Source organism: Pholcus phalangioides, unplaced genomic scaffold, assembly GCF_987345545.1.
Source record: "Pholcus phalangioides strain wild (caught in Gottingen) unplaced genomic scaffold, Ppha-v1.0 ptg000042l_1, whole genome shotgun sequence".
NCBI classification, from domain to species: Eukaryota; Metazoa; Arthropoda; class Arachnida; order Araneae; family Pholcidae; genus Pholcus; species Pholcus phalangioides.
The window spans coordinates 7,799,020-7,824,044 of record NW_028301628.1 but is presented as its reverse complement, the minus strand read 5'-3'; the positions used below and the strand labels follow the sequence as shown (position 1 = coordinate 7,824,044).

General features: G+C 33.1%; 1 protein-coding gene across 3 annotated transcripts in view; it reads right to left on the bottom strand.

The window, feature by feature from the left end:
* Positions 1-1,035: 1,035 nt before the first annotated feature.
* The window catches only part of Not1 (CCR4-NOT transcription complex subunit 1), a 66,742-nt gene continuing 42,752 nt past the window's right edge, over positions 1,036-25,025 (bottom strand). For all 3 annotated transcript variants that reach the window (XM_089255128.1, XM_089255129.1, XM_089255127.1), the window contains exons 22-48: positions 24,823-25,008; positions 24,559-24,702; positions 24,127-24,306; positions 23,225-23,341; positions 22,275-22,385; positions 22,048-22,182; positions 21,238-21,603; positions 19,439-19,579; positions 18,962-19,117; positions 17,488-17,628; positions 17,271-17,375; positions 16,116-16,229; positions 15,617-15,823; positions 14,401-14,661; positions 12,899-12,994; positions 12,679-12,746; positions 12,074-12,314; positions 11,351-11,590; positions 10,225-10,388; positions 8,589-8,706; positions 8,093-8,194; positions 7,714-7,971; positions 7,417-7,485; positions 6,161-6,341; positions 5,453-5,585; positions 4,655-4,789; positions 1,036-1,749 (exon numbers count right to left, since the gene is read on the bottom strand). In XM_089255128.1, coding sequence (XP_089111254.1) covers positions 1,683-1,749; positions 4,655-4,789; positions 5,453-5,585; positions 6,161-6,341; positions 7,417-7,485; positions 7,714-7,971; positions 8,093-8,194; positions 8,589-8,706; positions 10,225-10,388; positions 11,351-11,590; positions 12,074-12,314; positions 12,679-12,746; positions 12,899-12,994; positions 14,401-14,661; positions 15,617-15,823; positions 16,116-16,229; positions 17,271-17,375; positions 17,488-17,628; positions 18,962-19,117; positions 19,439-19,579; positions 21,238-21,603; positions 22,048-22,182; positions 22,275-22,385; positions 23,225-23,341; positions 24,127-24,306; positions 24,559-24,702; positions 24,823-25,008 — 4,236 coding nt within the window. In that variant the 3' untranslated portion in view covers positions 1,036-1,682. The remainder of the gene's footprint in view (positions 1,750-4,654; positions 4,790-5,452; positions 5,586-6,160; positions 6,342-7,416; positions 7,486-7,713; positions 7,972-8,092; positions 8,195-8,588; positions 8,707-10,224; positions 10,389-11,350; positions 11,591-12,073; positions 12,315-12,678; positions 12,747-12,898; positions 12,995-14,400; positions 14,662-15,616; positions 15,824-16,115; positions 16,230-17,270; positions 17,376-17,487; positions 17,629-18,961; positions 19,118-19,438; positions 19,580-21,237; positions 21,604-22,047; positions 22,183-22,274; positions 22,386-23,224; positions 23,342-24,126; positions 24,307-24,558; positions 24,703-24,822; positions 25,009-25,025) is intronic.

The following is a 25,025-nucleotide window of genomic DNA, read 5'->3' as shown; positions in this document are numbered from 1 at the left end:
ATAGGATTTCTGCTTTTGGGTTCAATGTGATTACTTTTAATTTGCATGCATATCTTATCGTCAGAGACGCTCGTATAGGGAAGGCTCGAGAAAAAAATCTCTACCTGTGCTGGAGCTATTTTTGTTGCTCTCCCAACCATGTTTCTTGGTTGACAAAGAGTTTTTCCCTTCCAACTAGAATCTGATTTCCCCACGTCAGTCACACAGACCAAGAGCTGTCCCTGTACTCACCTTTTCATTGATAAACCTCCACATTATTCCCTTTTGGAACAAAATCCTACCGTTCTGACCACTGGTGAGAACTTGAAAGCCATAGGTTGCTATCTATATTCTTGATCATGGCACTATACATAATATTGTGTGTATTTTTTAGAAATAGCCGGAAATTTTTAGTATCCCTCAGTTCAAGAAAAATTCCAGAAAAAACTGATAAAACCATATCTTCATGAGTGCGTGCAAACAAATCTTTGGGGGGGGGGGGAATAAACGTATAACTGCAAGCTTAACAAGCATCCTTGAGCATTTTGCGCAGGCATTTTGATTATACAAGCAGCTTGAAGATTGAATGAATTTTGATTATGCATGTTTGTAGAAGCCTTTGCTTACGCAATCATAGCTGAAGAAGTGTACTATGTGGGTAGCTTGTACCAGTTTTCATGGCCCAGTGAGCTCTGTTCAGTGTTGGTATTTTTTTATTGAAGTTTTTATTCCACACGCAACAACAAAAGCAGCCAAAGCAAACGCAACATTGCCAAAGTTGAAATTCCAAGTACAAACCAATTCTTGTGAAAGCCTGTACGTGATGTTAGAAGGGAAATTGTGTATGTTGGTATGAAAAAATCTAATATGGATGCTTGTGAAGCTTGCAGTTACGTGTGCAGTCACCTTTAGTTACATTTTTAAACAAACCGCACTTAGTAAAATAAATAAAAACAAAAGATAAACAAGACTACAAAATCCAGCGAGTTGCAAAAGAAAGCATTGCTCAATCGATAGATAACAAATGATTCTCCGAAGCCATCAAAAACCCATAACTGCAATAACCTCATTTATTTTTACATAAAATACATGACACATCGACAAAACATCCAATATCAAATATTTTCATAATCATGAATTCACAAACTAAGCTTTTTTATAACGAAGGAAGAAAAAAAACACTTCCTAAAATGGAACATGATCTCATTTGATTGAATAACATTCGTGACTCAAAACCCGATTCATAGTGTGATGTATATATATATTTATCTCCGTACAAAATATAGACATTAATCCGACAACGAATTTACTTCGTATTTCAGGCTTAAAAGTATGGCAAATAACTAAGAATGACAGATTAGGAAGGAAAAAGTTTTTTCCTCTTACGAAAACACGCTTCAATCAAGTCAAAGATATATGTATTTGTTTACATATGTAACATGTATAGCTACAAAAAAAGAAGACAAAAATACATTATGAACATTTATACGAACTTTCCTCTAAATGACAATGTCTGTCATCGATTCGACTCTTGCACCATTTCTTTGCAGTATTTACACAATAACACACACACACACACACTTAGTCCATCTCTCTTACGACAGTTCACAAAAATCTGAAGAATTTTGACCGCAACGTTCTTTTGAGAGTCTCATGTTCCATAAAACAGCCATCACAGTAAGATTCCTATCACTAAGCAAATTTCAGGAGGAGTTTTGCTCGACAGATGGCTTCGGGTGCATGCAAGATCTTGCTACCGACTCGAACAATCTAGAAATAAAAATTTGGAGGCATTGAATTAAGAACAAAAAAAAGATACAGTAAAACCTCACCACACAACTGTACTTGATACAACGATGCATCGGCCTGCAAGGATATTTTTTCATCTTGTTTGGAAATATAGTCTAATATTCTAATAATATGTCTAATATTAATAATTATAATAGTCTAATATTAAACTGCTGCCTCTTGATATAACAATGATCCCTCTACAACGATACTTTTTCAAGGTTCACAGAGTATCATTATATCAAAATTTCACTGTATAAGATTAAAGGCTGGACAAATTAACAGCTCCAGATCACCATATAGCAACTGCTGATATCAGCACCAGAAACTTTTGTGTACTTACGAAATTGCAGTCTGATGGCCAATACAAAATTTATGAAATTTTATGTCAGCACATTTACCAACACGAAAGAGGATACTAAGAAATTAAAAAGTTGAAACAAACATTATAGTCATTTCTCTGTATTTGCAGGGTAATCTTCTGAGGGTGACCGCAAACACAGGAAAATTTGCAAATAACACAAACCATAAACTTATGCTTTTTTAGACATTTCATTTATATCTGTTTCATGTGGCAGAAGAGAAAAGGCATCCAGTGATTCTCGGCAATGTTTCCTTTGAAGAATATTATAATGTCTGGTTCTTCTTTTCAGTTAATTTGTTAGAATATGGTTACTTTCTATATCATCCCACCTCTAGACCGGCACAATGGGTAAAATTTGTTAAAATCGATTGAGCCTTGACCATGTTTGGTTCGAAAGAAAGAGTATAGTAACACGGATTTCTCTTCCAACGTGGAAAAATGTATCATAAATGGGTCTATGCCAAGGAAACAATTCATTGCCGATTTGAACTTACAAAGCCCTCACATGTGTTGCTAATAATGAACTGTTGTCCCCTTAATCTTGATCATCACGCAGTATAGCTTCGGTTTCAACAGCAGTCAGTTTGATTATAATCCCTTCCTTGTTATATATAAGTTCTGAATCACTGTTAATTCTCAAATTTCCTTCTATGTTCACTTCATTGAACCCTTCTCCATCCATCTGCTTCGCTAATGTAACAATATCCTTCACAACCTTTTTGGCTGGCAGACACTATTTAAATGGATGTGTCCTTGGGCACATATTGTGGTCAAAAGTTCTTCCAATACAAGATGTTCCTCTCTTTATAGCTTCAACAGTTCTACCAATGATGCTAATGCCATCTGTGAAATTCATCCACGATTTTAAGCCATAGAATGTTGCATTTTCTTCAAGTGCCTGCACAATAATCATTGAGTAATGTGTATAGCAAGCCATAAATGTGCACATAACATCAGAACAAGCAGCTGAATGCTAGATGTGGAATTAGAAGGTATATAGAGGACTTAAGCACTAGCAAAAACTTCAGGAAGGGGCTTAAAACATTTAACACATGCAATTTATATTTTATTCTAATATGAGAATTAGCACTGTATCAGTGTTTTCACAGAAAACTGGGGAGGAGACCGAATACCGAGGGCAGACTGTACTTTAAAATATTCTGCTTGAAAAAGAAAAAGTATGCTGACCCTTAATCCAGATTAATCGTATCAGATACTTTGCATAGTTACGGACACCATCAGTTCTGCCATCTTCCTAGTCTTTCCTTTCTTAGGCCACATCCAATATAAATGGGCTCTTTATTAACTCAAATGAAATATTATCCCAGATGCCCTTTGTTTTTTCTTTAAATTTGTTAATTCTGCTTCTCCACCAAAGCCACTTATTTCTTAAATTTTCCATTTTTGTTTTGAAAGATTTATTCCAGTACACATCTGCAGGTTGCAACAGTGGTGTTAATCTACCTGAGATTACTGAAAGGCTAGTGTCAGTGCTGTTTGCAGCTTGCTATATTTTGCTTCAAATGGACTGGTGCACTATCCCTGAGAACATACGATGTAGGCAAGAAAATCATGTTAGGTCAGTGTTTTGCAAACTTTTGTCACCATCTTGTTTTTTCCCCTACCTTATTTAATATGTTTATCCACGGCTCCCCAGAATAGTTTAACAAAGTACCACTTCAAAGCATCAAACAGGTAGATATACACCAATACTGCCAGCATGCAGTGATTCCTTCAACAAAGGTTGGAAACGTCCCCAGGAGCCATGATGCACATTTTGATAGAGCCAACTGTGTTAGGTCTTTCCCCCCCCCCATACTTCCAGTTTAAAATCGTTCATTAGTTCAACCCTTGTGGAGATTTTTGTGGCAACAGTCACTACTACTAAACCATACATGTACTTCGTCCATATTTCTCTGTGGAACCTCTAACGAATTGGTAAATGTTGGAATGTGCATGAACGTACGTGTAGTGAAACCTGATGTGAAGTTTGTTTCTGTGTAATGCTTGTTATGTGGCAACAGTCACTACAGCACCTTTAGGAATGTTTTCAAGTCTTGAATAAACACTGACTTCAATTTTGTGCTACCTTTGAATAATGATTTAGCTTCTCTCTCCCTCTTCCCCCCCCCCCCCTTTCAACAAAAAGCAAACTACCTCAGACGAAGGAAAATCAAGTTTCAAGAAAAGGTGTTCAGTTTATCTAGCATGACAGAAAATACATTCTGCTCACCCTAGCAATTTTCTGGCATGACCGATTATGCGCAAAAATACTATTATCACATGCAAAGTTATATGGGAAATCGAGTGTTGTCATTTATTAACTTGTTGAATTCTGCATTGATTTGACATAACCATCACGCTGGTATTTACAGCCAGCTACCTCTTATGGAGGTGGACTACGATAGAAAGAAAATGTGATGCATGAATAGAGGAAATCAAATAATACATCAAAAATGACTTAATTAAAATACACAGGTGCATATATAAGATGCTCAAAGAAGAAAAACCTATAAAACTCACTTTTCAATTTCTGGAGCGCACCTAACAAAATCATGGTTCCAGAATTTGAATGTCTGATTTTTAATTAGTTCAATGAAAGTAATCAACAATCCCCAGGGATGAGGACGATTCACAATCAAACGCTCCAACAAGACTCTGCAGAAATAAATGATTTACATAAATATGAAACTCAAGCATCCTAAAAACAAGCTCAACTTCAATGTTATCTGAATTAATGGGCTGAATTTTTTCTCTGTCTGTGACTATCTAGAAAAGTTTTAACTGTGTTTAAATAATATTTATCACAAACTCCCTTTTAAGCAAAAAAAATGTAATTTCTTTATTTCAAAATTTACTGTAGAACTTCCCTCATTTAGCTCATCTGGGAATAATAAGTGAATTGGTTTATAGAGAATCCAAACAAACAAGAGAGATTAAAACCCATATAAAAATCAATTATGTATGTATTTTACAGTTAGACTTCAGCATAGCATCACCTTTGTGAGCAGAATGACTTCATAAGTGGGCTGACCTGATGAGTAAGCCTAATTTGCTAATTATACAGCTGAGACATTCAAAAACTGATTTTATTAGCAGGGTGACTTTAAAAATGATAGTTATACAGGAGTCTGAATATATACAGGAGTTATATATTGAATCTGTTAACCAACTTCATAGGGAAATATAGCATTGCACGTGTGCAAAATACTATTTAAAACTTAGGTAAGTAGATTGCAATCAAAAACAGTACCAAAAATATGAGTGAAAAAAATGTAACACAATTCAACAAATATGGAGTTGAAGAAGTCATCTTCTTACCGAGTGATTTGTTCTTGAATAGCTTCGGTATTTGCTTCCGCAAACAAGTACAGAAGAGTGCAACTGAAGTAATGGGTATGACTGTTAGGGTACCTCAACTGATTAGCAATAGCATTCAAGAATAAGTATCGACCTGCAACAAAACAGAAAAATTTATAATTGTGGAAAATTATTACGGACAATATGTTGAATGCACACACAAGTGAAAAACTGATGTGAAAACAAAAATCACAACAATCTTTTAACTTTTCACATGACAACTTAGCACCATGAATGCACATTTCCCACATATTAATTTATTATATGGTATATGTAATGCAAAAAAAAGTTGGTAGAATGAAAGATGAGAGATAGTCTTTTTCTTAAATACCATAGTAATTGCAATCTCTACTGTACAAATATATGCACAAAAATAATATTCTTCATAAAGTTTTCTCCCATTCAACCACATTACACATATTTCAAAGATATATTAACTCTTTTACTGATCCACTCCTGAAACCTGAATTAAAAAATTCTGTGTAAAACTTAATTCAAAAGATCCCAACTTCAAAAACAATCTCTGCTTGACACTTCTGCAATTGAGACAAAGTTAAAATCATTTGAAAAATATAACTCATTTTGATTACTTCTTTAGAAATAATTTTTTTTTTTTTGAAACTAAAACAGTGTACTGAAAATACCAAGAAGATGGTTTCAACAAGTTACCTTCTGTATCTAGATCAACAGCCAAGTTTTGGAAGATGTCCATGTGCGAAGAATGTGTGATTGTACTCATACTTGGCGTGTTGCCTTTGCTCTGTATGTAATTGATAGCCTGAGTACCAACGTATAGGACCAGAGCATTGATCAACGGTATGTTGTACCTTGAACCAGGCTCATTTGAAACCTGAAGAGAAGAATATGCATTAATATATTATCAACAGTTCATATACTAACATTGATGAAAAGAATACTAAAAAATGAGTGGTTCATACAGCAAAATATTATTTATAAATTAAAATTTTTTTTCCTGGCCTGAACAACTGCTACTACTTAACTGTACATGTACCTAGTACACACTTCTCTGCAAAATTGATAATGAATTAGCACATGCAAGGATGTGTACGTGTGTATGGCCTTAATGTATTAATGTTGCCTGAATTAAGATTTTTCATGTGCTGCCATCTCTTCTATATTCTGAAGTGAAAATGGCAAATGCTTAAAATTTTGTTATGTAAGTATCGTGTTGAAGGTTTGCGGAGAGATTTTTCCAAATTGGGGACAAGTACCTTGACTGAACTGCACAAAAAAATGTTTCAAAAGAACAAGGATAATCTATAAGTTGCAATATGATATAGTCCCCCCTTATGCCAGAGACATGAATGTGCAAATTTTAAACTTTTTGAGTTTATCAGCTGCTTGGATCACTTATTTTGTATATGTGTATCCCTTATTGAAACACATTGTTCTTGCTGTGCGCCATTTCAGGAAAATAAAACAGATGAATTATGATGGTGCAATAAAAATTCTAAAGGTCATTCTACATTTTCTTTTTTTTTTAATTTGCACATTTGTTTTTTTTTGCAAAAAAAGACTATATAAATGACCAACCATTTTTACAATGAACCAAGCTTATCCATGTGCCACTGGATACAAAAAACAAAATATTTAGTCTTGTACACTTTAATTTACGGTTAAATGTTTCATAAGTGGGCATTAAATTGTAACAGAAAAAGCTCATTTGATACAATATGCCCAGGCAGATCTTTCCAATGAATTGAAGCTTAGTTTTTAAAAATTGTATTTGCCACTTATTTATTCTACATGGAAAATATTGTTTCACTATGACAGTTGATTTGTATACAAGAAATTAATATTCAAGGAGGAGGAGGAGGGGGGGGGGGACAAATTTAAAGAATATGAATTCATTTTACACCATTTCATCACAAACAAGACAAAAAACTAAATCATGCTGTTTTTACCTGCAAGTTGCTTCTGAGTTCTGACAAGAATGTCACTGGACTTCTGGTTTTGATATAAGAATCCAAATCCTGAATGATCAAGAATTATTTAAAAAACATGCGTGACACAAATAGATTTTGGAACAATTGCAAAATATTCTAAATGTTTCCCTGATTCATAAGTTTTTTTCACATTCAAGACATAATTTGATTATTATATAGATGCAGATGATAAAAATTAAATAAATGACAAAAAAAAAATTATCTAAATTTTCAGGCATAACATATAGATTGAATTGATTAAGTGGATGATCAAACCTGTTTGAATGATGATGGCTGGATAGCACTTCCAAAATTGGCAACCATCCTTGGCGGTTGTTTTATATCAGCCAAAAGGTCAACTTTCAGGTTTGGCGTAAAAGGATCGGGTAATCGCATGTTCCTTGGAAATGCGCTGAGAATGAGGTTCCGCATCTGTATACAGTTGGGCGCTATGACATCACAGAAGTGGTAATGATAATCACATAAAAATTCTGGGAAATCATGTAATAAAACCAGCAAGACTCTTAATGTTCCCTATAACGGATTGGAAAAAATAAATTCAATAATATTAATGTCGAAGGATATCGAAAAAAATAAACTACACTATATTCAACCATTTCACAAAATTTTAAATACACAATTTTCACAGACTTACTTTGTACAGTAAATGCACTGGTTGAGCGAGTTCCACGTTCCTTAAGAATGGGGACAAAAACTTGAACAAGCTGATAAGAAGTTGAGCATACAATCCCCAGCTCTATTGAAAAGATAAAAAGCACATTCAGAAAGTGCACTTTTTTTGAAATGACAAAATTTACAATGAAACATAATTTGAAAATAACACTGTTTGTGTTACTCTTTTTTGGTTAAATCCACAGAAAATTCTGTGATTAGTTATAGGGCTAGTCCAGCTCATCTAGTAATCCAGAGTTTTTAGACAGGTTTTCTTCAAACCCAGAATAAGGAAACATGCAGAGGTATATATTATTTACATGGGCTTTTTCAATTGACTTCCAGTAATACTGTGATTTTGGTAATCTGGCACACCCTGGTCTGATATGTGCCTGATTAGCAACTGTAATAGTCTAATGTAGTTAAAATAATTGAGATTGATGGTAGATGAAATTGAGAATGATTGAACAATTACTTACTTTTGGCTGTGGTGAAACAGCAAGAAGCCTTCCCAAAAATACCCTGTGTGATATCAATTCTAACCAGGCATATGAGAATCCTGGTGCTTTTTGTGGCCGGACAAAGTAAAATGTATTTCTGCAAAATAATAATAATTTGGAATTTCACATATTTTAATACACACAGCAAGTTTTCATCATTATGCAAATTAATTTATTCAAATGCTTCTAAGAATATTACATCATCCACAAGAATATTAGAATTTATTATTCCCAATAAAAAATTATATAAAATCATAGTTACATTAATTTTATGCACATGAGGGCATATAAAAAACAAAAACCAAGATCTACAGCCTGAAAGATTTGAACTATCATTACTTATCTGTACACACACACCTCCTGCAATTCCTTCTGGGAATTTATAACAAACTAGCTATAATACCCGGCGTTGCCCGGGTTTTCTTCAATAAGGCTTTTTTGGATCACGTGATATCTCCCTTTTTCTTTGAGGGACATGCAAACCGTGTCTAAGTTCACCAATATGGCGACGTCTGCAGGGGGTCTGCCATAAAAATTTTATGCAAAAAGGGCTCCACCATAGAAATTATATACTGAAAAAGGCTCTGCGAGTCAAAAAGGTTGAGAACCGCTGCTCTAAACTATATGTGAATTTATGCAGTTGAATATTAAAAGACACAATACGGAGACATTAATTTTCATGCTTGAGAAGATATAAATATAAAAAGATGAAATCAATGTTATTGCCTGAATATCCAACTCAAAAGTAGGTCCGGGGCTAATTACTTCCTATTTAATCTCCTGGGCTTCGTATATCTCTAAAGCGAACTCAATATTTCAAAAATCTAGAATTCAATAAAATTTTTAAAATTATTGATGTGGCGGAAAACCCCATCAAATTTCCGCATTTCTACATTAAAATCTGCAATTTTAACACAATTTTCTATGGGGATCATCCTTTGCCTGACCCTCAAAGTGATGCTGATATAATGATTATAGCATCTATTCAAAAAATCTCATTACTGGGAGGATTGAAAAAGTGGCAAACCATTACAAAGGCATAAACTATTACACATATGGTAACAGGATTAGAGAAGTCACAAACCATTGTAAAGGCATATGCATGTCTGAAACGCATTGCTAGGGAACCATGGTAACCAAAGTAAATGTTTGGAAAGTGATTGTTGAGGCCCAAAAACCATTGTTGCCCGACAGTTTTTTGCCCATTTGGGGCATTTGCCCTACTCTGACGAAATTTTAAAGTAGCCTATCGTTTAAGTCGGGTCCCATTTGGTATATATGTAAAATTTGGCGACGATCGATCTAAAAATGTAGATTTGTATAGAGAACATACACACAGACAGAAAATCAATTTTATATATATAGATCAGTACATGTATTCTGAAAGAACTGCTGAAATAGCTTTCCTACCTTGACTGGGATTCGAATCCAAGTTTAACCTTGGGCATGGACTTACATTAAACCAGTGGGTCCAATCCCACCCTTCAAATATTTTCAATAACTTGTTTTTACGCCTATTGGTGCTGACTGTACGGGAGCCGGTTGTATCTTTCTATGAGAACATTTTATTCTTTCAATTTGATTCAAAAATGTAATTTTAAAAAAAATAACTTACGCAAATGCTTGAACAATTTGGCATGTGATTGACTCAAGAACAGCATCGTGCGAGCTCAATTCTAAAAACAGCATAATAAATATACGGTGATATGTCAGCTGCTGAAAATCTGCACCTCTTGCATCTTGGTCTTGAAGCAACACGCCAGCTACAATACCCAAAACCTAGTAATGGCAAAAATTGATTTTAATTTTTTCCATATACTGTATGTGTGCGCACACCTATATAGTAATACCTTTATAGGTAATTGAGCTTTGCTATGTAGTCAATTTATAATTTAAGTGAGTGATATTTGACTACAATTCAACAAGGTCAAGATTTTAAAAAGCAATAGGCATGAAAAGTTCATGGCACCTGCTTTAGTAATAAAGTTAAATGGTCCGGATAGGACTTTACTGGTGTTTCTGATAATCATGAAGTTAATTTCTTGATTTACGATTCTTTCAACAAGTTAGAACATAGGTTATTAACACTAATTTGGCTGATTTAAAAAAAAAATGTATATTCAGAAAAATCAGAATAAAAAAACCGATAGTATGTTTTATGGTGGTTGTCAACGTTCTTACAATAGTCCTTAGACTGGTCCTTTGCTGGAAGCAACGCAGGTGACAACACCTGATACTAAGTAAGAGGATCAGGGACCTCTGACACCACCCCCTGGAAGAAGCGACTCTTACACGCTGCTCAGTGCAGATTCACAAGTTCATTATTTATCTTGAAGAATTATTGGAAAACTAAAAATTTTGAAATATGGATCCAGAGGACCCGTATTCATTCAGTCCATACCTGATGAGACAGGCACAAACTTAGAGAAGGCGTTCATGTTGTGAACAAATAAATAATATTTAATAGATCACTACTAATCATCACAATACATGAATGGTAATTATCAAATTTTCAGTTTCCATGTTCATGTGGGAAAAGGAGGGAAACAAACCAAAGAAGGAAAAAACAAAACCTAAAAAATAGTCTTTCTTTCCCACAAAAAAATCACTATGCACTTCCTCTATGTTTGCACCAGGAAAAAGTAAGAAAAAAAAAATACATACTGCTAATAGATTAAAGTTTTGATAAACTCAAACATCTTTCTAGATTAAATTGACACAATCTGAGAGCAATTTGTTACCTTATTCAATAGATTTAGCTTTGTAAGTGTATTTGTAGTATCACCACTGTGCTTCACCAACAGAGCAATCAGACGGACATATGCATCAATGGTATGGAAACACTTGGCCCTAACTAAAGCTGGTGAGTTGATAGCCTGATCCAAGAGGGCCCTGTAGCAGAGATCAACGCATAACTCTGTGCTAATTCTAAAAAACCGTGTGATAAGTTCATCCGTCTTCAAGATGCCTTGTAGGTTCATCTGCAGAGAGGGGGAAATTCACCAGAACAGTGAGAACATTATATATTCATGATGAATTTATAATGATACACAATAGAACAAGCTTCAATATCAAGTAAAAAAATCTGTAAAACTCAGCAGTTGCAAGTGTGCAAAATATATAGGCCTAAAGGTAACACATGGCTGACATTTAAAGAAATCAGAATTTCACAATTTCATTTTACTAATCTCAATCAATTTTATACTTCTGCAAAATTGGTGTCATTATAAAAAAACACAGAAAAATTTGAATTATAATTATATTGAGTTATATTATACTGTATATTACGATATAACTCAATATAATTACATCTCAAATGCAAAGAAAAGCATTGATACCAAAATTCTAATCATATAGTAAGGAAATAGTTGGTATAATCACAGTAAGCAATCATTATCTCATTATTAATTGAAATAAAATCTGAGAAAGAGAAAATCATTACGCAAACAAAAACTCAAAATTACCTGGTGGACAAAGAGGGAAAAGGCTTTTGTGCTGTCCCGCCCAGAGCTAGAAGAGTGGTACATAGTTACCCACTCTCTCAAAAGATATTCAGTTTTTTCGTATAAACCAGGTGGATCATCAAACTCTCTGGCTTGACTTATCCCAGAATGCATCATTGATACAGGGCCACCAGCTCCCGGTGCCCTCTCCAGGAAACCACTTTCGCTGTTGTTGCGAATAAGTTCGATCAACTGTGACAACCTATAAAGATTGAAAATTTAAGAGATCAGTCATGTTTGTTGCTACTTCATTGAAAATTCTACCCATAATGTACCAAACTGTGTTGATGAAAAATAAAATTATTCCTGATTTGAAAAAAATATAATACACCACAATATATATAGAAATCTTAATTGTGATTAACCCTTGCTAAATATCTATCAGATGGCTTCATCATAGCGCAAGTAACCCAAAATTAAAGCAGCACTTAGAATTATAAAAGAAAATTCTAATTATCCTTTTTCTTTATCTTCCTTTTTCAAACAAAAACTGCAATTTTCATTATTTGGAAGAAAAAACATAAAATGCTATGTGCATAAAATCATTCTAAAATACAGACACATACCCTTCTGGTCCCTGTCTAGGTAGAGTAGCTAAACGAGCAAGCATTTCTATAGTATTCATGAGATCAGCCTGAAAAGAAAACCAATTTAATTTTAAAAATTAATTTCCAGTAATGAATTGTTTTTAAAACAAAGAAAAATGAGAATTTTGTTTTATTACCAATTTCCAGTGATATCTTGTACAAATTTGCAAACTGAAATAAAATTCATGTTTTTACTTACCTCTGAAACGAAGCCATTATTTCTGTCATCAATAAGATACAATCTAACTGCTTGCATAGCACAATTAATGGCCATATAATTTCCTTTTTCTATCAACTGAAAGCAATAAAAAATTTACATATTGACTTGGAGAACTTAAACATATTCAGAAGCAAATTACTGAAACAATCAAAATGGAAGCATAAACTAACTTTTTGAAGCAGTTATTAAAGCGTATTATACAGTCAACACTCTTTATAACGACGATTGTGACAGATTCCAATTTTTTTTTTCTGCTATGTTATTTTTTATCCAATATAACAACTGGTGAATATCATTCAATTCATTACAAAGACTGATCTCAGCTCAGCCTCCTATTATTATTATTATTATTATTATTATTTTTTTTTTTTTGCAAAGAAGTGAACAAAATCCATTGTTGAGTGTGTTTTACCTTGGCCTCTAATGCTTGGAAAAGAAAAAATAAATAAATAAAGCGTCGTATCACTCAAAACCATGTTGTTCAGTAGGACCCTCACCAAAAACAGGGTGAATCATAGCACCTGAGCGAGTCAACTGGATGATATTGATGCCCTCCCACACTGCTTACTGTTCTGTTTCATCCTTCTACACTCGCTCATGGGCTCACTCCCATTTCCTACACGTGCTAAATTTTCTGCAATTTTACTTAATTTCTCAATTTAAGAATATACACGTAACTAAACTTATTTTTAAACATGGGTGTCTAAAATATACAGAGCGCTATTTCTTGACAAAATTCTTCTGCATTAGTCAGCATGACGGAAAACATCCAGTAACATCAGTATGCCGGGAAATTTGAATCAGATTATGGAAAATTGTCAAATATCTTAAACATTATTGTAAAAATCCATTGAAACAGCTAAATGCACAGAGTGATCCTTATAAAACCTCACTTTTTTCGGCATGTCAGGAACGGACCACCAACATTATAAAATTTGGTGTCCCTCAAGTTTGGCAGCATGCCAGCTAATGTGAGAAATCTCAAACTGAAAACGTTTCGGTTGAAATTGACTAGCTACTGATGTTGAAAGCCAAAATAACAATCATTGAATATTTCAGAGTACTTTGTTTACTATAATTAAAAATCATGATTCAATTATGAAAGAAAAAGAGTTGGGGGCTTCCTTCTTCGCATAGTTGATCATGGGAAGGGTGATTCCAACAGTTGAAAAAAGTAGAGAAGCGAAATTTTATTAAAATGTTTGATTTAATAAACTCCTAATATAGCGTCCATTTTCTGTGGAACAAAGGGTGTCATTATAATGAGCGTTGATTGTATAGTCAATGTAAAATAGTTATGTTGATATATAATTATCAAAATTTATCTCATCTTTCCACTATAATCTTCCCACTTATATAAATCTATCCAAAAATTCATTTTCATTCAAGAAAAATATAGCAATAAAATTGAATTTAGTTGAACCCAAAACATTTAACACACAATGGCAGCTTTGATAGTTTTATTGAAACAATTTTCTTACCTGGGCTAATAACAGATCATAAGTTGGCATATCAATCAAATGTGAACGAATCAATAAGTCCACTCCTTCCAAATTGAATTTGCAGTCATCCCGGAACTCCATTAAGCAACGTGTGACTTGCTTGGCTGTCCATTGATGACCATAAAGCCTATGGTCTGCCAGGGCTTTTAGAACTAGAATATGAGCTTCTTTGAAACGATGTGTGACTTCATGATCGGCGGGTCCCGCATGAGACAGTCCCTCTAGTAAACCTTCTACAGCCTACATGAAAGGAGAAAGATGGACAAAGCAGTGATAAATTAAAGATAAAATATTGCATAATAATAAAATAGAATTAAAGAAATAATTAAAAATGCCTTAGAATGTCAGAAATGAATTAAGGAATGATAATTAACTTAAAAAAATAAATTATACTTGTTGTAAATCTCATGCTCGAAATAAAAGAAATAGACAACAATTATCCTATCAACAGAACACCACCCAGGAAGCGTTTGGTCAGCTCCTGACAATTACTGTAGGTCAACAAGGCAGGCACATGGTTAATTTTTAATTATTTTTCTCTTTGAAAGTGGTGCCCATTACGAGCCGAAATGTATGTCAAAACTTTTTTTTAGTCAAATTTATTTAGTTCTTATGTTGTAATTATTGTTATACAACGAATATATATAAAAAAAAACATTTATACTCTTGAATTTGCATTGGAAATATTTTTGATTCACAAACAATGAGATAACATGTGATAACATATATATGTGTATTTGAGTGTTTTAACATTTAATGTTAAAAAATATTACAAACTGCATACAAAGATTATCAAAGGGGTTTGTTTACATACAGAATGAGTGCAGTTTCAGGTTCTGTACTTTCCTAAGTTCATAGTGGAGGGGGGGGGGGGGGAGAGGGTTGATCAAACTGGGAAACAGCATCTGGGACAATGACACCAATTTGAAAAAAATCTAACATTAGTAAGATTTGCAAATGAAAAATGTTCTGGCACACTAGTATAAGAGTTTGTCATGTTTTGGTAATTTTTATTCATGAAATCACTGAATTGATACATAAAATTTTCAATGCAGATAATTCACTCATTAAATTTTTTTCATCAGTTTAAAAAACTTTTTTTGCAAAAAACAAAAGACTAAATGTATTGCAATGTTACCAGCAAAAATGTCATTTTGGCATGTTTCATAGAAATCTGTACCAAAAAATAACCAACCTTTTGAAGCAGTGCTAATGCGGAAACAACATCCCGAGAGGCTCTAGCTAACATGGCAGTGTCAAGTAATGAATGCAAAGCATTCAGATGATGAGTATTGCTGTTGCCACCATGACTTACAAATCCACTATGGATAAGAAGCTCCAAATCGGAGGTCACCTTATCATAAATCTGTGCAACATCGTCGGTTCCAAATTGCTGCATGCCCTACAAAGTATATACAATGCATATATAGGTTTCATTGAGTGCACAAGCAAAAAATTCAAACTAAACTAACATCAAATTTTAACATGTGATAATAAAACCTCATATATTCTGAACTTTAAGGTATTTTCTAAGCATCCCCCCCCCCACTTCTTAAATAATTAAGACAAGGGCTATAAAACTAAAACACAACACAAAAATAAAATTCTGTACATTCATGCTCTTAAATTCAAATAAATTTAAAAATTGCCATCAATATGGAGAAAAAAAAAAATACTGAGAAATGAAGTCTTACCTGTACATTAGTTTTAACATATGTTGATTGGTCCCTTTCATTAGGCAAGAAACCTGGTATTGCCCGAGCAAATTCATCATATACTGCCATTTGTTGATTACTAACATTACCGACCTTTGAGAAAAATTATAAAATTGAATTTTAGATAATTTTTGAACATTTCAAAACAATAAAGGTATTTTAAACACAACATTTTATTGCAAACTTATAAATAAGTAAAGTCCATAAAAAAATATACTATTGCATTATACATGCTCATGTTTCTTGATCTTTTGCTACTGCCACATTATTTCACGACTGGTCTTTGCTTATGAAGCAATTACATTGATATGAAGGCTTCATCTAATACAAAATGCATTGAAAAGAATCCTATGTTTTCAGAGCACACATTCTTTCAGTATGACTCTTGGCATCAAACTGAACAGTCTGGACATTCTAGGAGCTCATCATTTCCATTTGCATGTATTAGACACAGAAATGAACTGACAAAAAAACAAATATATGGAGACACCTACAAATCCGGCTGGGTTTAGGCACACTAAAGCTATGTACACAGTATAAAATAAAAAGATTTTCAGTACCTCATCTTCATGTAAAATCTCATTTATCCAACTTCGAAACTGTTCATTTTAGCTTTTGGAAAGTTTTTGTCTTTTTTAAAGCACAGGAGTTTTAAAGCTTTTATCTTTAAATTTTGGACAGTATAGTTCCAGGAAAGAATTAAACAATTTTTTATAAACCATAAAAACCTATGAAAAATCATGTTTGAGCTAATGAACGTGATTTTGGAATGAATTATCTTCATTTAGCCGAGGCATTCCTGTACATTCAAAATTTCTCTGCATTGCTATCATCAATTACGCACAAGTTGTTAATTTGTTACTTAACTTATTCTTGGATAGGTTGACTAAACATGTTTGATAATCATGTTTTGTTTTTTAAATTTGTGGTAGTTTTAAGAATATACAGCGAACCTTGCTACTACTATTTAATGATAAATCTCTCAAAAACAATATATTCAACAATGTTGTTTGGAATCACCTACAATTCAATACCTCTTGATACAATGATTTAATACTACTTTATTCTAGTCTACGATTCTTGTTAGTATGTTATTATATTTTGAATTTCATGCCTTCAATGATAGTTACATACTTTCAAACGGATTTGTTCAGGAATTCTCTCAGCATGATATGTGAGGACATTTCCATCACAATATCTACGACCTTCATTCCTAGCCATTTTTCTCAGTTCATATTCCTAGAGCCAAAAAATAAATTCACTTAGTTCTTTCTTTTTTCTACCAAAAATAAAAATATATCAAATTATGCATACATATTTTTATATTTCCACGCAACTGGTCATAGCTTACATTGCTTAGACGTTTATCAATCTCTGGCAGTGCTTTTTCAACTGCTGTTTTCTGGATGAAACAACAGGCAGCTTCAACATTGTCTTGTGCCACTATTTGAGCAGCCTGATCAACCAGTTCTTTCTGTTGCTGGTTGGCATTCTATAAAAAATTATGTTATATTGTTAAAAAAAAATTTCATTTTGTATTAAAAACCAAAGACGTGCACACACACATCACCATAATGAACTACAAACACAAAATATTTTATTAGAATTGAAAAGGCTAAATTTTAGAATCCTAATTGAAACACTCTGATATGAACTGACATGAATTGCATAATTTTTATTACATGGTAGATGCTTGTTTTTACAAACTCATACGAACTTAAAAAATCACTTTGTAAGATAGAAAAATCATAAATGAGAAAGGCGCTCAGAGATGCAGCATAATAATCAGGACCAGAGGACTACTTTGTAAAATCAAGCAAAAACTGCATATGGGTATTTTAAAACTTATTCAATAACCCCAGAAGAAATTGAAATGGACAAAAGTTCAAGATTCAAGTCCCTTAAACCATTTACTTTTTGAATGTAAATTTAACGTACACAAGTAGAACTAGTAATAAAAGGGGGGGGGGGGAGGATAGCAGCTGAGACACTAATGTGTTATATATGTATTACTAGGATTTTACACTGTAAAAGCTAAAGCTATAAAGTGATGGCTTTAAAATTGTTTTCTTTTAGTATTTCTAATTTGAGGCATAAATATAAGATGGCCTCTTAAACACTAAAAAGTCTTGTCACAAAGCAGCAAGCAGATCCCCAAAACAGAAAAGTGCATGAACCATTTTGGATTGCTAATGCTACATTACAATTTGCTAAATTTTTCCCTCTAATGTAGAAAATAAATACAGCATTTTCTGAACATTTTAACCAGAGGCAATAGATCTTGGGTCACTTTGAATACAATATCTCTGGTTGATAGAGGCAATCTCCGAAAATGTGAGAAATAAAAATCAGCAGCGATCACAGGTTATTTACAAACTAGTAAATGTAACAAATGTGTAAAAATATTTTCAAATCCCTCAGTAGTTTGACCGATTTCCTTACCCATCATGTATTGCACTGCATTAGTTAAAGGTATACATGACAGGTTGACCTTGGTCTGGTCATATGACTTGGTTGACAGAGGCTCTACTGAGCTGTTATTTAGTCAGTCATTTTTCTTTACAAAAGATCAAGGCTCAATTACAATAGATATGACAACAACTTCAATACCAAATTTTTTCAGCAAAAATTGGCTCAGTAAAATGTTTGCAATGATCTTCAAGAGTTTACCCAATACTGAGTACACCAGGAGAGCTTTTACCATCATTCTTTATCATTATTACTACTAAGCACAATAGTGTTTTGAATAAACAAAAATGTCAATATGAATTCTGCACTTTGAAACATAACTATATAAAAAATATGAAAACACTAGAATATATTACCCTCAATGCTGATAAAAAAGCAGATTTCAGATTAGCAGTTATGGAAATAAGCAGAGGATCTTTGCAAGTTATCATTGCCATCCCTGCAGTCAAGTATCTTATCATATGCTGAGCAGAAGCTCTCATTCGATTCTCATCTGGATCTAACGCAAAATCCTATAAATATTGAAATAAATTTTTTATTCATATATACCTTGAAAGGACACAGTTTTTATGCTCCCAGAGTATAATAGATAGATCAAAAATACTTAAATCCAGCTAATAAAGCAAAGTAGAAAATTTGTAAGCTCCTAAAAAAGCTTTTCAATGTTAAATCAGGTGAATTAATGCAGTGGCACAAACATGCTTCAGTTTTCACATAAACTAAATCTCACCATTAAAAGAGCATAATTACATAAATAAAAGCTGCACAACAGAAAACTCAGTAACACATCAAAAAAAGAAAAAGTTTTTAAAAACTAGGAATAACCAACATACTTTCTTAATGATTTGTTCACAGGTCGTTAATGATATTTTAATAGATCGTTCCACTACTGGTATTATCCATTCTTGAACTGCTCTTTCAATGGCTGGGCGTATGCACTGCTTCAATCCTGGATGAGCTTGGAAGAGGGCAAGCTGGATGAAAAAATTACCAATAATAAATTTTCCCTTCACAAAGGCTTTCTTCTTAGTCATTTACAAATATAAATAAGAGACTACTTGAATTATTTTATCTTACTGATAAAATACTTAGATTTTATTTTATTTTAAATAAAGTGAGGTAGGTTTTAATAGCATAAAAACAACACATAAAAATTAATTCTCCGAAAATATCTTAAATACATTTTTACTAAAATTTGCATTTTTTTTTTCTTTTTATTTGCTTTTTCATAATGTTATTTTGATAGTAAATGCAGTAGAGTCTCAATAATTCAAGTCTCCCAGGTTCAGGGTTTCAGATAATTGGAGGTGCTCCTAACTAAATCATGGCCCGCCGCTCAGTCTCAGCGAAGAGATTTTAGCAGGTGGTCGAAGAAGACCTGGGCCATTCTGGAAAATGTAGGTGTAGGTGTTGTAAACCTAACCGTGAAGTTGTTTCTGGGTAATGCTTGTTGTAGAAATGCCATCTGCCATCAATTTTACAAACTATGAGTGAGGTGTAACAATTGAATATTTGTACCGTTGTAGGCCTGTTGCTTTCTGTGGGGAGGCTTTTAACGGGAAGATCAGCTCGCATTTCTGCCTCAAAGTTTGGAACCACAGAAAACCAACTTCAGCAGACCACCAAATTTTTTGAAATTCTTTCTCAAAAGCTTATATTAAGCTCTCCTTATTTTTACCCCACAAACTTTTTTCCCTAGAAATGCAAATAATTTCAGTTTGAATGGAACTTGGCAGAATGAGGAAAGCGGGGGGGGGGGGGGGGGAAGGGAGGGAGGGAGAAAGGAGGAGTCTTGATTCTTGAGCTATGGTGTTTTGGCAGACATCCAGGCCAAAATTTTTCCCAGGACCCTTTGCTACATAAATTTATATTGTAAAAATTAATAACTTTCATATTGGGCCCCAGGGTTCAACCAACAAATCATTGAGTAAAATGCTAAAGGGTTCTTTTTGTTAAAATGCATTGCCTAGAGATCTTAGGTTTCCAAACTTTTGTTTTTCTTTGAAAAGAGAAGCTGGAATAACAAAGTGCATCCCTCAACCAATTAAGTAAACCTATCACTTAATGATCTTCAAACTTTTTACATCAATGGCATTTTTGGAAATTTTAAGTGTTTCATGGAATTCAAAGAATTTTATGTGCATCCCAAATCGACATGTCACAATAGTTGAGGATAACAGCTATACTAATATACAATATTTATCAATTGATACTTTATATCTATATATATATATATATATATCAATTGCTATTTTATATCTATATATATATATATATATATATCAATTGCTATTTTATATCTATATATATATATCAATTGCTATTTTATATCTATATATATATATATCAATTGCTATTTTATATCTATATATATATATCAATTGCTATTTTATATCTATATATATATATATATCAATTGCTATTTCATATCTATATCAATTGATATATTATGTTACTTGAATAATTTTCTCCCCAAAATACCTTACAGCAGATCTGATTTTACTGCACACCATTTGGGAACCGCTACCGTAGCTACTATGTTACACCTATCTTCCTCTGAACCTGTTCACTCCAGGAGGGGGTGGGGGAGCAATGTCACAATGTTTGGAACAATCATAGCACGGAAACTTACCTGATTGTTGATGAACATATGCTGAGAAAGTCCACCCATTGTCATAATACTGATGTCGTTGTAAGAAAACTGGGGTTGTGATTGAGATTGAATGATAGCTGGTGTTGAAGACTGCATCATACCAGAAGGTGGGCTGCTGCCAGTAACATTTGTTACATTGTTCAGAGACTCTTCTGAGGTCAACGGTGGATTCACAAGAGAATTCTGAGACTGGCTTATGACATTTCCCAAAGGCTGCTTTTGTTGTATTGCCGGCAAACTGACAGTGAGAGCTGCTGGCTCCTTTGGTTTTGGTAAAGGTGACAACTGAGGTTCTAACCGGATGACACGTTCTGGATCTTTTAAGATATTTCCTGGTTTCAAGTCCTTTGAGAAAGAAATAAATCATATAAGACATTTGAAGAATGACAAGAAAAGCAAGTTCTTATGAAGATAATGCAAAATATCTTTTATTATAGGATTCCTAATTTCAGGTTCATAGGCTTTCTGGGGTATGCAATTCAGGCAAGCAAAGCTATCATTTGAAAAGTGAATCGCAAGCAAGTTATAATAAGTGTGCAGACAATTTTATTTGATTATTCATAGAAAAATACTATAAACTTTGATTTCAGGAATAGGATAGAAAAAAACATCACCTAACTAATATTGAATGAATAAGAATCAAATCCAGAGACTTGTGTTGTGCATTCAACGTCAAAACAGTCTATGAGTTGATACATAATAATGATGGTTATGTGTGTGCTTTTCCAGCCACATTCATTCTTAAATGAACATTTCGACTTATATTATACATAAAAAAAGATAACTTACATTAACATCCAAGCTAAGATGTTTACAAAGGACTTCAATTTCAAACTTCAAGTTCAGTTTCAGGTCAGGTTCTTTGTGAAGCTCCGCCAATGTATTCATAATACCCATGGTCCATGGATTCGGAGGTTTGAATACCTTTAAAATTATAAATACATTTTTGAAGAGTCATGATAACAGCTGTGAAGTTCTCTCATCATTTTATGCATGCATTCAAACAGAAATCTTACTCTGCTTTTTGCACAGGATTCCAAAACTTTGGCAATGAAAGGCACAACATAAAGAAGCTCCTCTTGACCATTGTGATAGGCCTCTATCAGTAAGTTCTTAATGTCTATTTCCTAAAAACATAACAAATATAAAATAAGTTACTTAAAATAAAAGAAATTTTGTTGCCAAATTTAAAAAAAAAAACCTGAAATATTATACATGAGATTTGCATTTACTTAAACCTAAAAATGTTTTTTTTTACTCATTTGATCATTTTTGTTGCACCATGGTCATTTTTTACATGCAAGAACTAATTGGACTGACACTTACAAGTTATTGTTGATTCTGAATGGCCGCCTTTTTTATATTTACCAAGAGGTTGGTACGCTAACCCCTCGATGTGGGACTCCCTGTGATAGCAATCTTTTACATGATCATGGTGGTCATGTTGCTGTTTCTGTGTTGTACCCGTCTCAGAAAATTTTCTGACAAGGATGAACTGGGTATCAAACTCACAGCATCTCTAAACATCCTTTAGTACTTTAGGCGAGTACCTTATCGACCTGGGCTATAAGAATCTTATCACCCAATGTATATTTTTTTACTCATCAATTGAGTGAAACAATGATTTAATAATACTGATAATATTAATTAGACTGGGATTACACTATAACATTTTTAGGAAATTTCTTACATAAAACTTGCAAAAAGCAACTAATAAGTGTATCAGTTATATTCGCTGGAATGTAACCAATACGCTTACTGGTTGTTTTCATTCCAAGTTTTGTAAAATATCTTTTTCAAAACTTTATAGTGTAACCCCAGCCTAATTCACATAATGAAACTTAACACATAGAATTTTTTTTTATTGGCAAAAACTAGGTAACATGACTCGAGGCTCTTATCAAGATGTAATAATCTTATTTAAAACCTAGAATTGTGTAATTGAGCATTTAAAAAAAGTACTTACAACTTGTAGAATGGGCTTTTTTTTGGCCAAAGTCAGCATGCCCAACCAATGGCCTAAGTTCTTTAGGAGAGATCTGTCAGAAAAGTTGGCTATACCTTTATCACTACGCAAAAGCACCTGGCAAAAACAATTTTCGAACATGGATAAGACACAAAAAGGAACAAAAAAACTGAAATTGATCACATGCAAAATTAATTACAGTAAATAAGCTGCTGGGATACATAAGCCTCATACAGAAAAAGTAAAAAAAAAAAAAATTTAAACTGCCTATTAAAAATGCATTAAAAAATTAACAAAAATTTTAAAAACAAAACCTTGAATTCAGAAAAAAAAAACTATTGAATAGGCTGGAACTCTGAATTAGCAGCAAAAATTAAAATTCCACTTTACTTTTAATCCTATATATAACCCTCAGCTTTTTTAAAGGAAATTGTGGTACTACCCTACACATTCAAAAAGGTGCAAATTACTATATTAAGCTTCAAGAAATGAAGATTAATATTTTTAAAAGTTGCCATTCCACAAAAACTACAACTTCAATGCAGCTATGAGAGCTTATCAATATAAAGTCATTCTTTCAATAACTTTATTGGCGGGTGAGGAATAAAAAAAAAGGAAATGTGGTATAATAAAAATTAACAGAATTTTTATAGTCATTTTGATGTATTACATAAGGGTGTAAATAACACGATACACTCAGACAACTTTTGAATACTATCCTGTATGAATGAACAAAGAGAAAAAAAAGTTTAAGAAAAGGATACACTATCATTGTAACAAAAAATCAGACTGAGGGATTGAAAAAAATTAATTTTATAAAATCCCTTATCTATACAAATTCATGTAACCATGATATATTGATAACATAACATACAAATTAAGTAAAACTTAGTAACATTTACTTTGATGTTGCGAAATGTTTCCTTCACAACTAGATCTTTCAGTTCAGGTTGCTTCAAAGTATCCAAGAAGTTTGAATACAAGGTGTGGAAATTTGGTTCGATAGATGCTCGTTTCATGACAAGATATTGTGAAGCCCAAGGCCAATATTCTTCCTTGAGAACTTCTTTGAATTCTTCAGTCTATGTATAATAGTAATAAAAGAAAAAAATGGAATTCTGCTAAAGTAATATATATTTTTGGACTACTTGAAGGTAATTAACACATTGTTGACCAGTCATAAAGTCAACCTTTCATATTTGAAACTTGTGATCGGTCAACAATATATTAATACATGGAGATCATTTATATCTGATAGAGATAATTATAGTAGAATTTCATGTAAAAATAGTTGTTTAAATATTCTATACATTTTACATCTAATATATACTCACTTTCTGTGAAAGGTTAGCTTGAGATAGGTTATTGACGATAAAGGCCACTTTATCCTGAACTGACTCCGGCGGCACAATTATCTTTTCATCTTTTTCAGTGGCCACCAATAAAGTGTCAATGTTGGTTGCATTTGCTATGGAGGGCTATAACAAAATGAGTAATGAATCTACTAGTTAAAGATCTACACATTACATTTAAGAAAAAACTTGGAAATAACGAGAAAATGTCTGTTTATTTTTTTATTAAATGCAATTAAATCTTACTTTTCCTGTAATTACACTCTTTGGAGCAGAGGTAGCAGTTGAAGTGGTGGATGTCAACGGCAATATTGTTGCACCTGGTGCTGTAAGAGCAGGAAAACTAGCAGTCATTCCTGAAAGTGTAGGTTGCATGCTTGTAGCCTGTACATGAGATGGAGGCTCCTGGGACCTTGCTCCATATTCAATATACTATAAGAAAATAAGCC